The sequence below is a fragment of the Salmo salar genome, chromosome ssa16 (genome assembly GCF_905237065.1).
Source record: "Salmo salar chromosome ssa16, Ssal_v3.1, whole genome shotgun sequence".
NCBI classification, from domain to species: domain Eukaryota; kingdom Metazoa; phylum Chordata; class Actinopteri; order Salmoniformes; family Salmonidae; genus Salmo; species Salmo salar.
The window spans coordinates 96,449,088-96,472,169 of NC_059457.1; the positions used below are offsets into that span (position 1 = coordinate 96,449,088).

The 23,082-nt window shown below is 46.5% G+C and overlaps 1 protein-coding gene and 2 long non-coding RNA genes across 5 annotated transcripts in view; 1 reads left to right on the plus strand and 2 right to left on the minus strand.

The window, feature by feature from the left end:
* LOC106575048 (protein FAM117B-like) overlaps positions 1 to 9,151 on the plus strand; it is a 30,964-nt gene extending 21,813 nt beyond the window's left edge. Inside the window, exons 7-10 of the mRNA XM_045696746.1 lie at positions 5,091 to 5,234; positions 5,362 to 5,575; positions 6,121 to 6,238; positions 8,449 to 9,151. Of these exons, the coding sequence (XP_045552702.1) occupies positions 5,091 to 5,234; positions 5,362 to 5,575; positions 6,121 to 6,238; positions 8,449 to 8,788 (816 nt within the window). The 3' untranslated portion in view covers positions 8,789 to 9,151. The remainder of the gene's footprint in view (positions 1 to 5,090; positions 5,235 to 5,361; positions 5,576 to 6,120; positions 6,239 to 8,448) is intronic.
* Positions 9,152 to 9,374: 223 nt separating this feature from the next.
* On the minus strand, positions 9,375 to 9,744 carry LOC123727926 (uncharacterized). Its single transcript, XR_006759890.1, has 3 exons — positions 9,689 to 9,744; positions 9,513 to 9,568; positions 9,375 to 9,428 (listed from the first exon to the last, which is right to left on the minus strand). It is a non-coding gene; the product is annotated as an uncharacterized lncRNA (long non-coding RNA).
* Positions 9,745 to 9,976: 232 nt separating this feature from the next.
* LOC123727925 (uncharacterized) lies at positions 9,977 to 11,862 on the minus strand. Of its 3 annotated transcripts, none has more exons than XR_006759887.1 (10): positions 11,818 to 11,862; positions 11,574 to 11,633; positions 11,450 to 11,541; positions 11,330 to 11,417; positions 11,149 to 11,264; positions 11,057 to 11,116; positions 10,740 to 10,827; positions 10,592 to 10,707; positions 10,210 to 10,297; positions 9,977 to 10,124 (listed from the first exon to the last, which is right to left on the minus strand). It is a non-coding gene; the product is annotated as an uncharacterized lncRNA (long non-coding RNA). The 3 variants fall into 3 exon arrangements; XR_006759889.1 differs by lacking the exons at positions 9,977 to 10,124; positions 10,210 to 10,297 and adding exons at positions 10,385 to 10,416; positions 10,448 to 10,563 and having other exon boundaries at positions 10,620 to 10,707; XR_006759888.1 differs by lacking the exons at positions 9,977 to 10,124; positions 10,210 to 10,297 and adding an exon at positions 10,442 to 10,475 and having other exon boundaries at positions 10,508 to 10,707.
* Positions 11,863 to 23,082: the final 11,220 nt, after the last annotated feature.

A 23,082-nucleotide genomic window follows, 5' to 3' on the forward strand; every position in this document is an offset into this window, starting at 1 on the left:
CAGAGAGTACCCTAACCTTTTGTTTCAGAGAGACCTAACCTTTAGTTACAGAGAGTACCCTAACCCTAACCTTTAGTTATAGAGAGTACCCTAACCCTAACCTTTAGTTACAGAGAGTACCCTAACCTTTAGTTATAGAGAGTACCCTAACCCTAACCTTTAGTTAGAGAGAGTACCCTAACCTTTAGTTATAGAGAGTACCCTACAACCTTTAGTTACAGAGAGTACCCTAACCTTTAGTTACAGAGAGTACCCTAACCTTTAGTTACAGAGAGTACCCTAACCCTAACCTTTAGTTACAGAGAGTACCCTAACCCTAACCTTTAGTTACAGAGAGTACCCTAACCCTAACCTTTAGTTATAGAGAGTACCCTAACCTTTAGTTACAGAGAGTACCCTAACCCTAACCTTTAGTTACAGAGAGTACCCTAACCTTTAGTTATAGAGAGTACCCTAACCCTAACCTTTAGTTATAGAGAGTACCCTAACCCTAACCTTTAGTTACAGAGAGTACCCTAACCCTAACCTTTAGTTACAGAGAGTACCCTAACCCTAACCTTTAGTTACAGAGAGTACCCTAACCCTAACCTTTAGTTACAGAGAGTACCCTAACCTTTAGTTATAGAGAGTACCCTAACCCTAACCTTTAGTTATAGAGAGTACCCTAACCCTAACCTTTAGTTATAGAGAGTACCCTAACCTTTAGTTACAGAGAGTACCCTAACCTTTAGTTACAGAGAGTACCCTAACCCTAACCATTAGTTATAGAGAGTACCCTAACCCTAACCTTTAGTTACAGAGAGTACCCTAACCCTAACCTTTAGTTACAGAGAGTACCCTAACCCTAACCTTTAGTTACAGAGAGTACCCTAACCCTAACCTTTAGTTACAGAGAGTACCCTAACCCTAACCTTTAGTTATAGAGAGTACCCTAACCTTTAGTTAAAGAGAGTACCCTAACCCTAACCTTTAGTTACATAGAGTACCCTAACCCTAACCTTTAGTTACAGAGAGTACCCTAACCTTTAGTTACAGAGAGTACCCTAACCCTAACCTTTAATTACAGAGAGTACCCTAACCTTTAGTTACAGAGAGTACCCTAACCCTAACCTTTAGTTATAGAGAGTACCCTAACCTTTAGTTATAGAGAGTACCCTAACCTTTAGTTACAGAGAGTACCCTAACCTTTAGTTATAGAGAGCACCCTAACCCTAACCTTTAGTTACAGAGAGTACCCTAACCCTAACCTTTAGTTACAGAGAGTACCCTAACCTTTAGTTATAGAGAGTACCCTAACCCTAACCTTTAGTTACAGAGAGTACCCTAACCTTTAGTTATAGAGAGTACCCTAACCCTAACCTTTATTTACAGAGAGTACCCTAACCTTTAGTTATAGAGAGTACCCTAACCCTAACCTTTAGTTATAGAGAGTACCCTAACCCTAACCTTTAGTTACAGAGAGTACCCTAACCCTAACCTTTAGTTATAGAGAGTACCCTAACCCTAACCTTTAGTTATAGAGAGTACCCTAACCCTAACCTTTAGTTACAGAGAGTACCCTAACCCTAACCTTTAGTTAGAGAGTACCCTAACCCTAACCTTTAGTTACAGAGAGTACCCTAACCCTAACCTTTAGTTATAGAGAGCACCCTAACCCTAACCTTTAGTTATAGAGAGTACCCTAACCCTAACCTTTAGTTACAGAGAGTACCCTAACCCTAACCTTTAGTTACAGAGAGTACCCTAACCTTTAGTTACAGAGAGTACCCTAACCCTAACCTTTAGTTACAGAGAGTACCCTAACCCTAACCTTTAGTTACAGAGAGTACCCTAACCTTTAGTTACAGAGAGTACCCTAACCCTAACCTTTAGTTACAGAGAGTACCCTAACCTTTAGTTATAGAGAGTACCCTAACCCTAACCTTTAGTTACAGAGAGTACCCTAACCTTTAGTTACAGAGAGTACCCTAACCTTTAGTTGCAGAGAGTACCCTAACCTTTAGGTATAGAGAGTACCCTAACCCTAACCTTTAGTTATAGAGAGTACCCTAACCCTAACCTTTAGTTACAGAGAGTACCCTAACCTTTAGTTACAGAGAGTACCCTAACCCTAACCTTTAGTTACAGAGAGTACCCTAACCCTAACCTTTAGTTACAGAGAGTACCCTAACCCTAACCTTTAGTTACAGAGAGTACCCTAACCCTAACCTTTAGTTACAGAGAGTACCCTAACCTTTAGTTACAGAGAGTACCCTAACCCTAACCTTTAGTTACAGAGAGTACCCTAACCCTAACCTTTAGTTACAGAGAGTACCCTAACCCTAACCTTTAGTTACAGAGAGTACCCTAACCCTAACCTTTAGTTACAGAGAGTACCCTAACCTTTAGTTACAGAGAGTACCCTAACCCTAACCTTTAGTTACAGAGAGTACCCTAACCTTTAGTTATAGAGAGTACCCTAACCCTAACCTTTAGTTATAGAGAGTACCCTAACCCTAACCTTTAGTTACAGAGAGTACCCTAACCCTAACCTTTAGTTACAGAGAGTACCCTAACCCTAACCTTTAGTTACAGAGAGTACCCTAACCCTAACCTTTAGTTACAGAGAGTACCCTAACCTTTAGTTATAGAGAGTACCCTAACCCTAACCTTTAGTTATAGAGAGTACCCTAACCCTTTAGTTATAGAGAGTACCCTAACCTTTAGTTACAGAGAGTACCCTAACCTTTAGTTACAGAGAGTACCCTAACCCTAACCATTAGTTATAGAGAGTACCCTAACCCTAACCTTTAGTTACAGAGAGTACCCTAACCCTAACCTTTAGTTACAGAGAGTACCCTAACCCTAACCTTTAGTTACAGAGAGTACCCTAACCCTAACCTTTAGTTATAGAGAGTACCCTAACCTTTAGTTAAAGAGAGTACCCTAACCCTAACCTTTAGTTACATAGAGTACCCTAACCCTAACCTTTAGTTACAGAGAGTACCCTAACCTTTAGTTACAGAGAGTACCCTAACCCTAACCTTTAATTACAGAGAGTACCCTAACCTTTAGTTACAGAGAGTACCCTAACCCTAACCTTTAGTTATAGAGAGTACCCTAACCTTTAGTTATAGAGAGTACCCTAACCTTTAGTTACAGAGAGTACCCTAACCTTTAGTTATAGAGAGCACCCTAACCCTAACCTTTAGTTACAGAGAGTACCCTAACCCTAACCTTTAGTTACAGAGAGTACCCTAACCTTTAGTTACAGAGAGTACCCTAACCCTAACCTTTAGTTACAGAGAGTACCCTAACCTTTAGTTATAGAGAGCACCCTAACCCTAACCTTTAGTTACAGAGAGTACCCTAACCTTTAGTTATAGAGAGTACCCTAACCCTAACCTTTAGTTATAGAGAGTACCCTAACCCTAACCTTTAGTTATAGAGAGTACCCTAACCCTAACCTTTAGTTACAGAGAGTACCCTAACCCTAACCTTTAGTTACAGAGAGTACCCTAACCCTAACCTTTAGTTACAGAGAGTACCCTAACCCTAACCTTTAGTTACAGAGAGTACCCTAACCTTTAGTTACAGAGAGTAACCCAACTCTAAGGGTTAACCCTAACCCCCATCTCTAAGGGTTAACCCTAACCCTCATCTCTAAGGGTTAACCCTAACCCCCATCTCTAAGGGTTAACCCTAACCCCATCTCTAAGGGTTAACCCTAACCCCCATCTCTAAGGGTTAACCTTAACCCCCATCTCTAAGGGTTAACTCTAACCCCCATCTCTAAGAATGAACCCTAACCCCCATCTCTAAGGGTTAACCCTAACCCCCATCTCTAAGGATGAACCCTAACCCCCATCTCTAAGGGTTAACCCTAACCCCCATCTCCAAGGGTTAACCCTAACCCCCATCTCTAAGGGTTAACCCTAACCCCCATCTCTAAGGGTTAACTCTAACCCCCATCTCTAAGGATTAACCCTAACCCCCATCTCTAAGGATGAACCCTAACCCCCATCTCTAAGGGTTAACCCTAACCCCCCATCTCCAAGGGTTAACCCTAACCCCCATCTCTAAGGGTTAACCCTAACCCCCATCTCTAAGGGTTAACTCTAACCCCCATCTCTAAGGATTAACCCTAACCCCCATCTCTAAGGATTAACCCTAACCCCCATCTCTAAGGGTTAACCCTAACCCCCATCTCTAAGGGTTAACCCTAACCCCCATCTCTAAGGTTTAACCCTAACCCCTGTCTCTAAGGGTTAACTCTAACCCCATCTCCAAGGGTTAACCCTAACACCTATCTCTAAGGGTTAACCCTAACCCCATCTCTAAGGGTTAACCACAAACCCCCATCTCTAAGGGGGGTTTGGGGTTAACCCTTCTCTAACCCTAACCCTAACCCCCATCTCTAAGGGTTAACCCTAACCCCCATCTCTAAGGGTTAACCCTAACCCCCATCTCTAAGGTTTAACCCTAACCCCTATCTCTAAGGGTTAACTCTAACCCCATCTCCAAGGGTTAACCCTAACCCCATCTCTAAGAGTTAACCCTAACCCCCATCTCTAAGGGTTAACCCTAACCCCCATCTCTAAGGGTTAACCCTACCCCCCATCTCTGAGGGTTAACCCTAACCCCCATCTCTAAGGGTTAACCCATCTCTAAGGGTTAACCCTAACCCCATCTCTAAGGGTTAACCCTAACCCCCATCTCTAAGAGTTACTCCTAACCCCCATCTCTAAGAGTTAACCCTAACCCCCATCTCTAAGGGTTAACCCTAACCCCCATCTCTAAGGGTTAACCCCAAACCCCCATCTCTAAGGGTTAACCCATCTCTAAGGGTTAACCCTAACCCCCATCTCTAAGGGTTAACCCTACCCCCCATCTCTAAGGGTTAACCCTAACCCCCATCTCTAAGGGTTAACCCTAAGCCCCATCTCTAAGGGTTAACCCTAACCCCCATCTCTAAGGGTTAACCCATCTCTAAGGGTTAACCCTAACCCCCATCTCTAAGGGTTAACCCATCTCTAAGGGTTAACCCTAACCCCCATCTCTAAGGGTTAACCCTAACTCTACCACTAACCTTTCCCCTGTCTGTATGTAAGGCCCAGATGCCCAATAAGACCATCCTGATCCCCGTCCCCAAGTCCACGGCGCCGCGCTTCCGGAACAGCGTGGAAGGTCTCAACCAGGAAATCGAACGCATCATCATCCGCGATACACCGCAGCTACGAGATGAAGTTATTATTGTGAGTCCTCGTTCACACACACACACACACACACACACACACACACACACACACACACACACACACACACACACACACACACACACACAAACCAAGTGTTATTATTTATGTGTGCTTTTGTGTTCAGCCCCAGGATGTCCCAGACGGGCACCGCGCCCCCCTACCCCTCCCCCTCCAGCGCAGCAGCTCCACCCGAAGCATCGACACGCAGACCCCCTCTGGGGGCCTCGGGGGCGGTAAGCATAGCAACAGCAGCAGCCGGCCCGACTCCATCTCTCCCTCCTACCTCACCATCCTCAACGATATGGGAGGAGGCAGCCCTTACCCCGTGGAGGAGAAAGGTACACACACACACAGACACACACACATATCCATAGCTTTGTCCTCCTCTCCCTGAATATTGTGACTGACCTGCTGCCTGCCTGCCTGCCTGCCTGCCTGCCTGCCTGCCTGCCCTCAGATCCGGGCCCCTGCTCTCCTCTCCCTGAATATTGTGACTGACCTGCTCCCTGTCTGTCTGTCTGTCCTCAGATCCGGGCCCCTGCTCTCCTCTCCCTGAATATTGTGACTGACCTGCTCCCTGTCTGTCTGTCTGTCCTCAGATCCGGGCCCCTGCTCTCCTCTCCCTGAATATTGTGACTGACCTGCTCCCTGTCTGTCTGTCTGTCCTCAGATCCGGGCCCCTGCTCTCCTCTCCCTGAATATTGTGACTGACCTGCTCCCTGTCTGCCTGTCTGTCCTCAGATCCGGGCCCCTGCTCTCCTCTCCCTGAATATTGTGACTGACCTGCTCCCTGTCTGCCTGTCTGTCCTCAGATCCGGGCCCCTGCTCTCCTCTCCCTGAATATTGTGACTGACCTGCTCCCTGTCTGCCTGTCTGTCCTCAGATCCGGGCCCCTGCTCTCCTCTCCAGTATGCAGCGTCTCCAAAGCCCAACAACAGCTACATGTTCAAGAGGGAGCCGCCGGAGGGCTGTGAGAAGGTCAAGGTCTTTGAGGAGTCAATGTGAGTACAGCCTAACCCCTAACCCCTAACCCCTAACCCCTGACCCCTGACCCCTAACCCCTGACCCTAACCCCTAACCCTAACCCCTGACCCCTAACCCCTAACCCCTGACCCCTAACCCTAACCCCTGACCCCTAACCCCTGACCCTAACCCCTAACCCTAAACGTCCTGAGGGCTGTGAGAAGCTCAAGGTCTTTGAGGAGTCACTGTGAGTACAGCCTAACCCCTAACCCCTAACCCCTGACCCTAACCCCTAACCCCTTACCCCTAACCCCTGACCCCTAACCCCTGACCCTAACCCCCAACCCCTAACCCTAAACGTCCTGAGGGCTGTGAGAAGTTCAAGGTCTTTGAGGAGTCACTGTGAGTACAGCCTAACCCCTGACCCTAACCCCTAACCGTCCTGAGGGCTGTGAGAGTACACCCTAACCCCTAACCCTGACCCCTGACCTCTCCTTTCTCATTTAAAATATCATAATAACAATCCACATTAACATATCAGCCTCCCCATATCCTCCTAACATATCAGCCTCCCCATATCCTCCTGAACATATCAGCCTCCCCATATCCTCCTAACATATCAGCCTCCCCATATCCTCCTAACATATCAGCCTCCCCATATACTCCTAACATATCAGCCTCCCCACATATCAGCCTCCCCACATCTTCCTAACATATCAGCCTCCTCATATCCTCCTAACAGATCCGCCTCCCCATATCATCCTAACATATCAGCCTCCCCATATCCTCCTGACATATCAGCCTCCCCATATCCTCCTGACATATCAGCCTCCCCATATCCTCCTAACATATCAGCCTCCCCATATCCTCCTGAACATATCAGCCTCCCCACATATCAGCCTCCCCACATCTTCCTAACATATCAGCCTCCTCATATCCTCCTAACAGATCCGCCTCCCCATATCATCCTAACATATCAGCCTCCCCATATCCTCCTAACATATCAGCCTCCCCATATCCTCCTAACATATCAGCCTCCCCACATATCAGCCTCCCCATATCCTCCTAACATATCAGCCTCCCCATATCCTCCTGAACATATCAGCCTCCCCACATCCTCCTAACATATCAGCCTCCCCATATCCTCCTAACATATCAGAGCATTAAAACTAGCTGGAGCCCACCATAGTAGAAGCTAACTCAGAGCATTAAAACTAGCTGGAGCCCACCATAGTAGAAGCTAACTCAGAGCATTAAAACTAGCTGGAGCCCACCATAGTAGAAGCTAACTCAGAGCATTATAACTAGCTGGAGCCCACCATAGTAGAAGCTAACTCAGAGCATTAAAACTAGCTGGAGCCCACCATAGTAGAAGCTAACTCAGAACATTAAAACTAGCTGGAGCCCACCATAGTAGAAGCTAACTCAGAGCATTATAACTAGCTGGAGCCCACCATAGTAGAAGCTAACTCAGAACATTAAAACTAGCTGGAGCCCACCATAGTAGAAGCTAACTCAGAACATTAAAACTAGCTGGAGCCCACCATAGTAGAAGCTAACTCAGAGCATTAAAACTAGCTGGAGCCCACCATAGTAGAAGCTAACTCAGAGCATTAAAACTAGCTGGAGCCCACCATAGTAGAAGCTAACTCAGAACATTAAAACTAGCTGGAGCCCACCATAGTAGAAGCTAACTCAGAACATTAAAACTAGCTGGAGCCCACCATAGTAGAAGCTAACTCAGAGCATTAAAACTAGCTGGAGCCCACCATAGTAGAAGCTAACTCAGAGCATTATAACTAGCTGGAGCCCACCATAGTAGAAGCTAACTCAGAGCATTAAAACTAGCTGGAGCCCACCATAGTAGAAGCTAACTCAGAGCATTAAAACTAGCTGGAGCCCACCATAGTAGAAGCTAACTCAGAACATTAAAACTAGCTGGAGCCCACCATAGTAGAAGCTAACTCAGAGCATTAAAACTAGCTGGAGCCCACCATAGTAGAAGCTAACTCAGAGCATTATAACTAGCTGGAGCCCACCATAGTAGAAGCTAACTCAGAGCATTATAACTAGCTGGAGCCCACCATAGTAGAAGCTAACTCAGAGCATTAAAACTAGCCATATACAGCCTTTCTTGGCCAAACTGGTATTACTCCTCTTATATAGGAAAAGGGCTCTCTGCTCAGTAAATACCATAAATATTATGTCATATTAGTGTTGAATGACAATGTGTGTGTTTGTGTTACAGTCCCAGACCCCTGCAGGAGATTCCTCCCTTCCTGTGTCCGGACCGTAACAAGGTGAACTTCATCCCTAAGAGTGGCTCAGCCTTCTGCCTGGTCAGCATCCTGAAACCCCTGCTTCCTGCCCCGGAGCTCAGCTTCAGATCAGGGGTTGGCCTCCGCAGCCTGTCCCCCAGCTTGGTGCCTCTGGGTGGGGTTGGCCTGCGCAGTCTGTCCCCGTCCATGATGCCACTCGGTGGGGTGGGCCTCCGTAGCCTGTCCCCTTCCCTAGGGGTATCCTGGGGCACCAGCACGGTCCACCAGCAACCCTGCTTGCCCAGACACCTGGAGGAACCAGAGAGCTAGAGGTCCACACTTCTGCCCTGGAGGACAGACTGCTGAATAACATGACAGATAAACATAACGAGCAGAAAACAGTGCCGCTGGAGACGCCTTCGACATGCTAACTCCACCCACTGGTTCTACCTGGTCATTCTAACTCCACCCACTGGTTCTACCTGGTCATTCTAACTCCACCCACTGGTTCTACCTGGTCATTCTAACTCCACCCACTGGTTCTACCTGGTCATTCTAACTCCACCCACTGGTTCTACCTGGTCATTCTAACTCCACCCACTGGTTCTACCTGGTCATTCTAACTCCACCCACTGGTTCTACCTGGTCATTCTAACTCCACCCACTGGTTCTACCTGGTCATAACTGTCCCCCTGGTTCTACCTGGTCATTAACTGTCCACCCACTGGTTCTACCTGGTCATTCTAACTCCACCCACTGGTTCTACTTGGTCATAACTGTCCCCCTGGTTCTACCTGGTCATAACTGTCCCCCTGGTTCTACCTGGTCATAACTGTCCCCCTGGTTCTACCTGGTCATTCTAACTCCACCCACTGGTTCTACTTGGTCATAACTGTCCCCCTGGTTCTACCTGGTCATAACTGTCCCCCTGGTTCTACCTGGTCATTCTAACTCCACCCACTGGTTCTACCTGGTCATAACTGTCCCCCTGGTTCTACCTGGTCACAACTGTCCCCCTGGTTCTACCTGGTCATAACTGTCCCCCTGGTTCTACCTGGTCATAACTGTCCCCCTGGTTCTACCTGGTCATAACTGTCCCCCTGGTTCTACCTGGTCATTCTAACTCCACCCACTGGTTCTACCTGGTCATAACTGTCCCCCTGGTTCTACCTGGTCATTCTAACTCCACCCACTGGTTCTACCTGGTCATAACTGTCCACCTGGTTCTACCTGGTCATAACTGTCCCCCTGGTTCTACCTGGTCATAACTGTCCCCCTGGTTCTACCTGGTCATAACTGTCCCCCTGGTTCTACCTGGTCATAACTGTCCCCCTGGTTCTACCTGGTCATTCTAACTCCACCCACTGGTTCTACTTGGTCATAACTGTCCCCCTGGTTCTACCTGGTCATAACTGTCCCCCTGGTTCTACCTGGTCATAACTGTCCCCCTGGTTCTACCTGGTCATAACTGTCCCCCTGGTTCTACCTGGTCATTCTAACTCCACCCACTGGTTCTATCTGGTCATAACTGTCCCCCTGGTTCTACCTGGTCATAACTGTCCCCCTGGTTCTACCTGGTCATTCTAACTCCACCCACTGGTTCTACCTGGTCATAACTGTCCCCCTGGTTCTACCTGGTCATTCTAACTCCACCCACTGCTTCTACCTGGTCATAACTGTCCCCCCTGGTTCTACCTGGTCACAACTGTCCCCCCTGGTTCTACCTGGTCATAACTGTCCCCTGGTTCTACCTGGTCATAACTGTCCCCCTGGTTCTACCTGGTCATTCTAACTCCACCCACTGGTTCTACCTGGTCATAACTGTCCCCCTGGTTCTACCTGGTCATTCTAACTCCACCCACTGGTTCTACCTGGTCATAACTGTCCCCCCTGGTTCTACCTGGTCATAACTGTCCACCCCTGGTTCTACCTGGTCATAACTGTCCCCCTGGTTCTACCTGGTCATCAACTGCCACCCACTGGTCCTACCTGGTCATAACTGTCCCCCTGGTTCTACCTGGTCATTCTAACTCCACCCACTGGTTCTACCTGGTCATAACTGTCCCCCTGGTTCTACCTGGTCATAACTGTCCCCCTGGTTCTACCTGGTCATAACTGTCCCCCTGGTTCTACCTGGTCATAACTGTCCCCCTGGTTCTACCTGGTCATTCTAACTCCACCCACTGGTTCTACTTGGTCATAACTGTCCCCCTGGTTCTACCTGGTCATAACTGTCCCCCTGGTTCTACCTGGTCATTCTAACTCCACCCACTGGTTCTACCTGGTCATAACTGTCCCCCTGGTTCTACCTGGTCATTCTAACTCCACCCACTGGTTCTACCTGGTCATAACTGTCCCCCTGGTTCTACCTGGTCATAACTGTCCCCCTGGTTCTACCTGGTCATTCTAACTCCACCCACTGGTTCTACCTGGTCATAACTGTCCCCCTGGTTCTACCTGGTCACAACTGTCCCCCTGGTTCTACCTGGTCATAACTGTCCCCACTGGTTCTACCTGGTCATAACTGTCCCCCTGGTTCTACCTGGTCATAACTGTCCCCCTGGTTCTACCTGGTCATAACTGTCCCCCTGGTTCTACCTGGTCATTCTAACTCCACCCACTGGTTCTACCTGGTCATAACTGTCCCCCTGGTTCTACCTGGTCATTCTAACTCCACCCACTGGTTCTACCTGGTCATAACTGTCCCCCTGGTTCTACCTGGTCATAACTGTCCCCCTGGTTCTACCTGGTCATTCTAACTCCACCCACTGGTTCTATCTGGTCATAACTGTCCCCCTGGTTCTACCTGGTCATCTAACTGTCCACCCACTGGTTCTACCTGGTCATTCTAACTCCACCCACTGGTTCTACCTGGTCATAACTGTCCCCCTGGTTCTACCTGGTCATTCTAACTCCACCCACTGGTTCTACCTGGTCATAACTGTCCCCCTGGTTCTACCTGGTCATTCTAACTCCACCCACTGCTTCTACCTGGTCATTCTAACTCCACCCACTGGTTCTACCTGGTCATAACTGTCCCCCTGGTTCTACCTGGTCATTCTAACTCCACCCACTGGTTCTACCTGGTCATTCTAACTCCACCCACTGGTTCTACCTGGTCATAACTGTCCCCCTGGTTCTACCTGGTCATTCTAACTCCACCCACTGGTTCTACCTGGTCATAACTGTCGCCCTGGTTCTACCTGGTCATTCTAACTCCACCCACTGGTTCTACCTGGTCATTCTAACTCCACCCACTGGTTCTACCTGGTCATAACTGTCCCCCTGGTTCTACCTGGCCATTCTAACTCCACCCACTGGTTCTACCTGGTCATTCTAACTCCACCTACTGGTTCTACCTGGTCATTCTAACTCCACCCACTGGTTCTACCTGGTCATTCTAACTCCACCCACTGGTCCCACCTGGTCCCAACGTTCCACTGATCCTATGTAATGAGAGGATACAGGAAACGACTTTTTATTTTCATCGCATTAAAACCATGAAACCTCTCCACATTTTTAAATCATTATTATGTATCTTGAATTAAGATGTCTTGCTGGGTGGTTTCCACGGTGATCTGGGCCGTGTGGTTTCCATGGTGATCCGGACTGTGTAGTTTCCGATGGTGATCTGGGCTCAGAGATATCGTAGCAAAACTAAGATGGGGGGGGGGGACGAAAGAAAAACAATAATGTGCCTGAAGACCGTGGTTTCTGTCCAGTGTTCTGCTTTGTCTGCCTCCTCATGCTCTCTCTCTCTCATTCCCTCCCTCATTTCCTCCCTCCCTCCCTTCCTCCATCCCTTCCTTCCTTCCTCCATCCATCCCTCCCTCCCCTTTCCTCCCTCCCTCCCTTCCTCCATCCTTCCCTTTTCCTCCCTCCCTCCCTCCCTCCCTCCCTCCCTCCCTTGCTCTCCCTTCCTCCATCCCTCCTCCCTCCTCTTTCTTCCCTTCCTCTATCCCTCCCCTTTCCTCCCACGGGTGGTTGTTGTCCTTGATCTTTTTTGGCCTTCCTGTGACATCGGGTGGTGTAGGTGTCCTGGAGGGCAGGTAGTTTGCCCCCGGTAATGTGTTGTGTAGACCGCACCACCCTCTGGAGAGCCCTGCGGTTGTGGGCGGTGCAGTTGCCGTACCAGGCGGTGATACAGCCCGACAGGATGCTCTCAATTGTGCATCTGTAGAAGTATGTGAGGGTTTTAGGTGCCAAGTCAAATTTATTCAGCCTCCTAAGGTTGAAGAGGCGCTGTTACTTTACTGTGCCTGCCATGGGGAAGTGTCTGAAATGTATTGGATCTGGAGATAATATTGAGGCACTGTGTTTGTATTTTAGGCTGACAAGGAGAACTGGATTAAAATAGTAATAATATAACATTATTATTAGGTTGGCTAGGGGGGTTAGGGGTCATTTAAGGTTGGTTAGGGGTTAGGGGTCATTTAAGGGGTCTCTCACGTCACCCCGCTCCTCCGCTCTCTCCACTGGCTTCCAGTCGAAGCTCGCATCCGCTACAAGACCATGGTGCTTGCCTACGGAGCTGTGAGGCGAACGGCACCTCCGTACCTTCAGGCTCTGATCAGGCCCTACACCCAAACAAGGGCACTCCGTTCATCCACCTCTGGCCTGCTCGCCTCCCTACCTCTGAGGAAGCACAGTTCCCGCTCAGCCCAGTCAAAACTGTTCGCTGCTCTGGCACCCCAATGGTGGAACAAGCTCCCTCACGACACCAGGACAGCGGAGTCAATCACCACCTTCCGGAGTCACCTGAAACCCCACCTCTTCAAGGAATACCTGGGATAGGATAAAGTAATCCTTCTAACCCCCCCCTTAAAAGATTTAGATGCACTATTGTAAAGTGGTTGTTCCACTGGATATTATAAGGTGAATGCACCAATTTCTAAGTCGCTCTGGATAAGAGCGTCTGCTAAATGACTTAAATGTAAATGTTAAGGCTGGTTAGGGGGTTAGGGGTCATTTAAGGCTGGTTAGGGGGTTAGGGGTCATTTAAGGTTGGTTAGGGGTCATTTAAGGTTGGTTAGGGGTCATTTAAGGTTGGTTAGGGGGTTAGGGGTAATTTAAGGTTGGTTGGGGGTAATTTAAGGTTGGTTAGGGGGTTAGGGGTCATTTAAGGTTGGTTAGGGGTCATTTAAGGTTGGTTAGGGGGTTAGGGGTCATTTAAGGTTGGTTAGGGGTCATTTAAGGTTGGTTAGGGGGTTAGGGGTCATTTAAGGTTGGTTGGGGGTAATTTAAGGTTGGTTAGGGGGTTAGGGGTCATTTAAGGCTGGTTAGGGGGTTAGGGGTAATTTAAGGTTGGTTGGGGGTAATTTAAGGTTGGTTAGGGGTTAGGGGTAATTTAAGGTTGGTTAGGGGTTAGGGGTCATTTAAGGTTGGTTAGGGGTTAGGGATCATTTAAGGTTGGTTAGGGGTCATTTAAGGCTGGTTAGGGGTTAGGGGTCATTTAAGGCTGGTTAGGGGTCATTTAAGGCTGGTTAGGGGTTAGGGATCATTTAAGGTTGGTTAGGGGTCATTTAAGGTTGGTTAGGGGTCATTTAAGGCTGGTTAGGGGTCATTTAAGGCTGGTTAGGGGGTTAGGGGTCATTTAAGGCTGGTTAGGGGTCATTTAAGGCTGGTTAGGGGGTTAGGGGTCATTTAAGGTTGGTTAGGGGTCATTTAAGGCTGGTTAGGGGTCATTTAAGGCTGGTTAGGGGGTTAGGGGTCATTTAAGGCTGGTTAGGGGTCATTTAAGGCTGGTTAGGGGGTTAGGGATCATTTAAGGTTGGTTAGGGGTCATTTAAGGCTGGTTAGGGGTCATTTAAGGCTGGTTAGGGGGTTAGTGTAACTTACTTAGGGTTCGGTTACTCAGCTAGAATTAGGGCTGTATTCAATCTGGATGGCTGAAACATTACAGGCCGTGTGATAGAAATGTAAAGGTCATTTCCCATTGGAGAGCTGACATATGCAGCGCTGACCGTGAATCTCTGCTAATACAGGAACGTTGCCTTTACATTTCTATCAGCTGGTTGAACATCAGCCATACGGATTGAATAGAGCCCTTAGAGTCGGGAGGACCTTTTGGGTGGGTTATTACTAGAGCTCAGAGTTTATCCCGGTTTAGGGTCAGGGCTCTAAACGTTCTACAGAACTGTTACAGACTTCTAAACTACCGGTACTGTCGACTCAGCAGAGAAATGAAGAGCTCTTCTGTCACAAAGTAGATGTTAATATTGGAGATGATATTTGATCATGTTTTATAACCTGTAGCAGTAGAGATGGGGATTTCCTGTTAAAGGTCAACTTTGGACACGAAAAATAGTCCAAATCCGCATCTTTCCCAATTTTTCAAACGTAAATGGGGTGTGCCTTTGGTGTTACATCAGGGTCATTCTAGTCACATGACCAACGCGCAGTTGAAGTAGGAAGTTTACATACACCTCAGCCAAACACATTTACACTCAGTTTTTCACAATTCCTGACATTTTAATCCTAATAAAAATTCCCTGTCTTAGGTCAGTTAGGATCACCACTTTATTTTAAGAATGTGAAATGTCAGAATAATAGTAGAGAGAATGATTTATTTCAGCTTTTATTTCTTTCATTACATTCCCCGTGGGTCAGAAGTTTACATACACTCAATTAGTATTTGGTAGCATTGCCTTTAAATTGTTTACCTTGGGTCAAACGTTTCGGGTAGCCTTCCACAAGCTTCCCACAATAAGTTGGGTGAATTTTGGCCCATTCCTCCTGACAGAGCTGGTGTAACTGAGTCAGGTTTGTAGGCCTCCTTGCACGCACACACTTTTTCAGTTATGCCCACAGATTTTCTATAGGATTGAGGTCAGGGCTTTGTGATGGACACTCCAATACCTTGACTTTGTTGTCATTAAGGCATTTTGCAACAACTTTGGAAGTATGCTTGGGGTCATTGTCCATTTGGAAGACCCATTTGAGACCAAGCTTTAACTTCCTGACTGATGTCTTGAGATGTTGCTTCAATATATCCACATAATTTTCCAGCCTCGTGATGCCATCTATTTTGTGAAGTGCACCAGTCCCTCCTGCAGCAAAGCACCCCCCACAACATGATGCTGCCACCCCCGTGCTTCACGGTTGGGATGGTGTTCTTCGGCTTGCAAGCCTCCCCCTTTTTCCACCAAACATAACGATGGTCATTATGGCCAAACAGTTCTATTTTTGTTTCATCAGACCAGAGGACATTTCTCCAAAAAGTACGATCTTTGTCCCCATGTGCAGTTGCAAACCGTTGTCTGGCTTTTTTAATGGCGGTTTTGGAGCAGTGGCTTCTTCCTTGCTGAGCGGCCTTTCAGGTTATGTCGAAATAGTACTCGTTTTACTGTGGATATAGATACTTTTGTACCTGTTTCCTCCAGCATCTTCACAAGGTCCTTTGCTGTTGTTCTGGGATTGATTTGCACTTTTCACACCAAAGTACGTACATCTCTAGGAGACAGAACGCGTCTCCTTCCTGAGCGGTATGACGGCTGCGTGGTCCCATGGTGTTTATACTTGCGTACTATTGTTTGTACAGATGAACGTGGTACCTTCAGGCGTTTGGAAATTGCTCCCAAGGATGAACCAGACTTGTGGAGGTCTAGAATTTTTTTTCTGAGGTCTTGGCTGATTTCTTTTGATTTTCCCATGATGTCAAGCAAAGAGACACTGAGTTTGAAGGTAGGCCTTGAAATACATCCACAGGTACACCTCCAATTGACTCAAATGATGTCAATTAGCCTATCAGAAGCTTCTAAAGCCATGACATCATTTTCTGGAATTTTCCAAGCTGTTTAAAGGCACAGTCAACTTAGTGTATGTAAACTTCTGACCCACTGGAATTGTGATACAGGGAATTATAAGTGAAATAATCTCTCTGTAAACAATTGTTGGAAAAATTACTTGTGTCATGCACAAAGTAGATGTCCTAACCGACTTTCCAAAACTATAGTTTGTTAACAAGAAATTTGTGGAGTGGTTGAAAAACAAGTTTTAATGACTCCAACCTAAGTGTATGTAAACTTCGACTTCAACTGTAGCTCGTTCATTAGCTATGAAAGCCACTGTAGCTAGTTTGTTAGCTAAGATAGCCACTGTAGCTAATTCGTTAGCTAAGCTAGCCACTGTAGCTAATTCGTTAGCTAAGCTAGCCACTGTAGCTAGTTCGTTAGCTAAGCCATCCACTGTACTTAGTTTGTTAGCTAAGCCAGCCACTGTAGCTAGTTTGTTAGCTAAGCTAGCCACTGTATCTAGTTCGTTAGCTAAGCTAGCCACTGTAGCTAGTTTGTTAGCTAAGCTAGCCACTAGAGCTAGTTCATTAGCTAAGCCATCCACTGTAGCTAGTTTGTTTGCTAAGCCAGCCACTATAGCTAGTTTGTTAGCAAAGCTAGCCACTGTAGCTAGCCAGTAACTCCTCCAGTATGTGTTGACATCATTTCACAGGATTTGTTTTTGGAGATCGGAAAGAAATGGCACTTCTGTAGCCAAATATCTTATTTAACCATTTTAAGCAATAAATGACCATGTATGGTGGTGCATTGATCAGTTATACTGTTTAAAATACATAATTTTTGCGCTTTTGCCCAGAATCGACCTTCAAATGTATTGGCAGAGATGTCCAGCAGGGTAGACTGGAGGGGATGGGAGGTGAGTTGGTAATGAAATACTAAACTTGATGACAAATAAATACTTTTAAAGAAACGCACAAATGGAAAAACATCTCAAATAACAGTTTAATAAAGTTCCTTCAACATGTCTGTTGATAACAGCCCTGTTTCATCCTATGACATTACATACATCCCCGTTTCATCCTATGATGTTATATACATCCTTTAAGTGAAATAAAAGGCAATGTTGAATAACATAAAGCATTTGTGATTGATATACATTCTTGTCTGTATGTATCAGTGCATTTGGAAAGTATTCAGACCCCTTCACTTTTTCCACATTTTGTTACATTACAGCCTTATTCTAAAATTGATTAAATTCATTTTTTTCCTCAATCTACACACAATACCCCATAATGACATCACAATACCCCATAATGACATCACAATACCCCATAATGACATCACAATACCCCATAGACATCACAATACCCCATAATGACATCACAATACCCCATAATGACATCACAATACCCCATAATGACATCACAATACCCCATAATGACAAGGCGGAAACAGATTTTTAGAAATCTTCTCACGTTAATTAAAAATAAGAAACAGAAATACCTTATTTATATAAGTATTCAGACCATTTGCTATGAGAGTCGCCCGGGCCAAGCTGAGTAATCGGGGTAGAAGGGCCTTGATCAGGGAGGTGACCAAGAACCCGATGGTCACTCTAACAGAGCTCCAGAGTTCCTCTGTGGAGATGGGAGAACATTCCAGAAGGACAACCATCTCTGCAGCACTCCACCAATCAGGCCTTTATGGTAGAGTAGCCAGATGGAAGCCACTCCTCAGTAAAAGGCACATGATAGTCCGCTTGGAGTTTGACAAAAGGCACCTAAAAGACTCTCAGACCATGAGAAACAAGATTCTCTGGTCTGAATAAAGCAAGATTGAACTCTTTGGCCTGAATGCCAAGCGTCACGTCTAGAGGAAACCTGGCCCCGCTCATCACCTGGCCAATACCATCCCTACGGTGAAGCATGGTGGTGGCAGCATCATGCTGTGGGGATGTTTTTCAGAGGCAGGGACTGGGAGACTAGTCAGGATCAAGAGAATGATGAACAGGGAAAAGTACAAAGAGATCCTTAATGAAAACCTGCTCCAGAGCTCTCAGGACCTCCGACTGGGGCGAAGTTTCACCTTCCAACAGGACAACGACCTAAGCACGAACATCTCTGGAGAGACCTGAAAATAGCTGTGTAGCGACGCTCCCCATCCAACCTGACAGAGAGAGAGAGGATCTGCAGAGAAGAATGGGAGAAACTCCCCAAATACAGGTGTGACAAGCCTGTAGCATTATACCCAAGATGACGCAAGAATGTAATCACTACCAAAGGTGCTTCTTCAAATTACTGACTAAATGTTCTGAATACTTATGAAAATGTGATATTTCCTGGGGGTTTTTGTAATACGTTTGCAAACATTTCTAAAAACCTGTTTTTGCTTTGTCATTACGGGGTATTGTGATGTCATTATGGGGTATTGTGATGTCATTACAGGGTATTGTGATGTCATTACGGGGTATTGTGATGTCATTACGGGGTATTGTGATGTCATTACGGGGTATTGTGTGTAGATTAATGAGGGGGGGAAAAAACGATTTAATCCATTTTAGAATAAGGCTGTAATGTAACAAAATGTGGAAAAAGTGAAGGGGTCTGAATACTTTCCGAATGCAGCCTAAAGTAAGAAAAACTGCATCATGAGACTTACGACTGCACAATATTCCCGTTCTTCACATGAAAAGACGTCATCCCAACAGAGCTACCTGGGCTAGCGATAATCAGGCTTCTGTTGATTCAGAAGAAGATACACAATAATCAAACCGATTCCAGAGAAGCGGAAAAGCTTCTAGATTTCCTGTATGACGAAAACAAAAATCACTGATAGGAGCTCCAGTGAGGTAGAAAACGCTGTTTCCTAGGTGATCTATGTGACTCCAGTACAGTAGTACAGTATAAATCCTATCTGCTAAAGGGGCTGGATGGTAGTATTAGCAGGGGAGATGTTATCAAATCCAGTTCTTATAGTGGAGATAAGAACCAGCTGCTGCAGTTTACATGATTAGGCCATCAGTAATACTATCTTAGACATCATCTCTGTTAACTCACAGCTGTGTGTTACAGACTGGGCGTTACGGTTTGCCCCCCACCTCCCCTGCTGATTTTACCCCCCCCGCCTTCATCCAAATAATCAGTGATGGGGGGGGACAGTGACCTAAAGCCAATGTTAACCCACTGGATAAGCTGTATAAGCCATCTGCTCGTTGCTTGACATCGTTCCACATCACTCCAGTGTTGATACTCTCCTAAATCATGATTCTTGGGGGAAAACATTTTTTTCCCAGCTTTTAGTTCAAAACAAAACTAGATGTGGAATCTGCAGCTCTTCAGCACCATAATAGTTGTGTTGGAACTAGAGATCCACGGGGAGTGTTGAGTTAATAAGGCCAGAGGGGCTGTGATATATGGCCAATATACCCAGCGTAAAGGCTGTTGGTACGACGTGAAGCAGAGGTCCACGGGGAGTGTTGAGTTAATAAGGCCAGAGGGGCTGTGATATATGGCCAATATACCCAGCGTAAAGGCTGTTGGTACGACGTGAAGCAGAGGTCCAGCGTACAGCCCTCAGCACTGCTCTACTGGCCATATACCACCAACCCAGAAGTGCCTTATTGCTATTCTAAACTGCTTCCCAATATAAACGGAACAGCAAACAGGGAGTTGTGTCATACTGTGGTATATCGTCTGATATACACACGACTGGAATGCTGTTTCAGCCAATCAGAATTCAGGACCCAAACTATCCGCTTTATAATTAGTATTATAGACCATGTCACTGGTAGAAACTGGTCCGGTGATAGGTTGTTGGGCCAACCAATCAGGTGTTAGGTTGTTGGGCCACCCAATCAGGTGTTAGGTTGTTGGGCCAACCAATCAGGTGTTAGGTTGTTGGGCCAACCAATCAGGTGATAGGTTGTTGGGCCAACCAATCAGGTGATAGGTTGTTGGGCCAACCAATCAGGTGTTAGATTGTTGGGCCAACCAATCAGGTGTTAGATTGTTTGGGCCAACCAATCAGGTGATAGGTTGTTAAGCCAACCAATCAGGTGTTAGGTTGTTGGGCCAACCAATCAGGTGATAGGTTGTTGGGCCAACCAATCAGGTGGTAGGTTCTATATTCTATCTCTAAGGTTAAACCCACCCCCTTACAGGACATATCCTGTATAGAAGATTAATCTCAGTCAAATCCTCCTCTATCACCAATATGGAATATTACAGACATTATAAAGTATACAGTAACTACACACACACACACACACACACACACACACACACACACACACACACACACACACACACACACACACACACACACCCCTCAGGCATTGAGGATCTCATCTTCAGAGCGTCCGATGACGTCAGGGTTAGAGAGGGGGTCCAGATCAGCAAACAGGTTGAACCATGCAGACATGTCCCGCGATGCACCTTTAGGAACTAAACACACACACACACACACACACACACACACACCTTGAGTGTGGTGAATTGGTACTGTAAGGCACATCTAAAACTAAACCCTGCACTACTGAGCCAACGACAGCAAGCCTCACAAACCACACCCTCTCACCATTGGCTGTTGACTTTGGGCCGCCCTTAGCTGACTGGACCTGGCCAGACACTGGGGACTGTAGGGGCGGAGCCTGGAACATGGGAGGCGTCGCCCAGCCTGAGAGACAGAAGGACAGAGGATGAGGGAGGACAGAAAGGAGGAAGAGGAGACAAGGGAATGTGATGTCATCATTCTTCCAGGAAAAAAGAGAAGACTGAACACAACAAGCTGATAAGAATGTACTAGAATCAGTTTCTAGATGAACTGCAGACAAACTATCAGCTTCTAGATGAACTGCAGACAAACTATCAGCTTCTAGATGAACTGCAGACAAACTATCAGCTTCTAGATGAACTGCAGACAAACTATCAGCTTCTAGATGAACTGCAGACAAACTATCAGCTTCTAGATGAACTGCAGACAAACTATCAGCTTCTAGATGAACTGCAGACAAACTATCAGCTTCTAGATGAACTGCAGACAAACTATCAGCTTCTAGATGAACTGCAGACAAACTATCAGTTTCTAGATGAACTGCAGACAAACTATCAGCTTCTAGATGAACTGCAGACAAACTATCAGCTTCTAGATGATACTAGAACTGCAGACAAACTATCAGCTTCTAGATGAACTGCAGACAAACTATCAGCTTCTAGATGAACTGCAGACAAACTATCAGTTTCTAGATGAACTGCAGACAAACTATCAGCTTCTAGATGAACTGCAGACAAACTATCAGCTTCTAGATGATACTAGAACTGCAGACAAACTATCAGCTTCTAGATGATACTAGAACTGCAGACAAACTATCAGCTTCTAGATGATACTAGAACTGCAGACAAACTATCAGTTTCTAGATGAACTGCAGACAAACTATCAGCTTCTAGATGAACTGCAGACAAACTATCAGCTTCTAGATGAACTGCAGACAAACTATCAGCTTCTAGATGAACTGCAGACAAACTATCAGCTTCTAGATGAACTGCAGACAAACTATCAGCTTCTAGATGAACTGCAGACAAACTATCAGTTTCTAGATGAACTGCAGACAAACTATCAGCTTCTAGATGAACTGCAGACAAACTATCAGTTTCTAGATGAACTGCAGACAAACTATCAGCTTCTAGATGATACTAGAAGAGGTCAGACAGGCAGTAAGGTCATCTATCTACTAGAGGTCAGACAGGCAGTAAGGTCATCTGGCCACTAGAGGTCAGACAGGCAGTAAGGTCATCTGGCCACTAGAGGTCAGACAGGCAGTAAGGTCATCTGGCCACTAGAGGTCAGACCAGGAGATGGTGCTGACTGACTGACCTGTAGAACTCAGACTGTGGTCCAGCAGCTAGGAGCGCAGGAAGCCGGTGGGACTGGGGGGCTGAGAGGGGGGGCAGGCTGCTCCAGTAAGGGGAGGAAGGACCAGGGTGGGGGTGAGGGCTGTGGGGGGGACAGGGTCAGAGAACTCCAAGCAGCCGAAGGTGCCTTGCCAATCTCGACTGAACTCATCTGCTTCCATTGGTCCAGGGCTCAGGAGGTCCTTCAGAAAGGCCATGTCCCCAGTCTCCCTGTCCTCCTCCTCCTTGTCCTCCACCCTGGGCCCCTGCTGCAGTACAGAGCTTCCAGAGAGGTCCCCACCTAGAACACACAGCACAGAGAGACAGACAAAGGGTTAGAAACTGCATGTAGCCAGGTCATCAGAAACTATTAACTGTTACATGTCGATTGGCATTTTTCCTATTTTGTTGCATTACAACCTGTTTCCTGTTTCCAGTCACAACTTGCAGACTTGTTTACGCTGCTGTGCGTTTTTGTTGCCGATCTACTTTGCTACCTGACGGTTTTTACTTTTTCATTACCGTATATATTTTTAGTTTTTCCCCTCACTCAACTTTTTCACCCCGGAGGTTTTATCTGGACATGGTTCGTCAGGACTTCAAACAGCCGAAGCTAAGTAGTAACATTAACATGATGCCTTCTAATTGCAGTCGCTGTACTCATAATATACAGGAGAACGATCGCCTTACGGCGAGGATAGCTGTGCTGCAAGCCCAGCTTCAGATGCAATCGTTAGGCAAGGGTAATTTCAGTGTAGGAAAGGATGAAACAGCGTCTGTGCCACCAGTAAGTACAGATAGTAACGTTAGTATAAATCCCCTCGCACGGTCCCCGCAGCCGGACAACTTTCTCATGGCTTCTGGAGGGAAACGCTGTAGGAATGCTCAACCGGTGTCGCTCATTCAGCCGACAGAAACTTTCAACCGGTTCTCCCCATTAAGCAGCGAGTCGGAGTCAGAGGCCGAGACTTCTCTGGTCTCCCCTCCTCCCGTTACGGGGTCT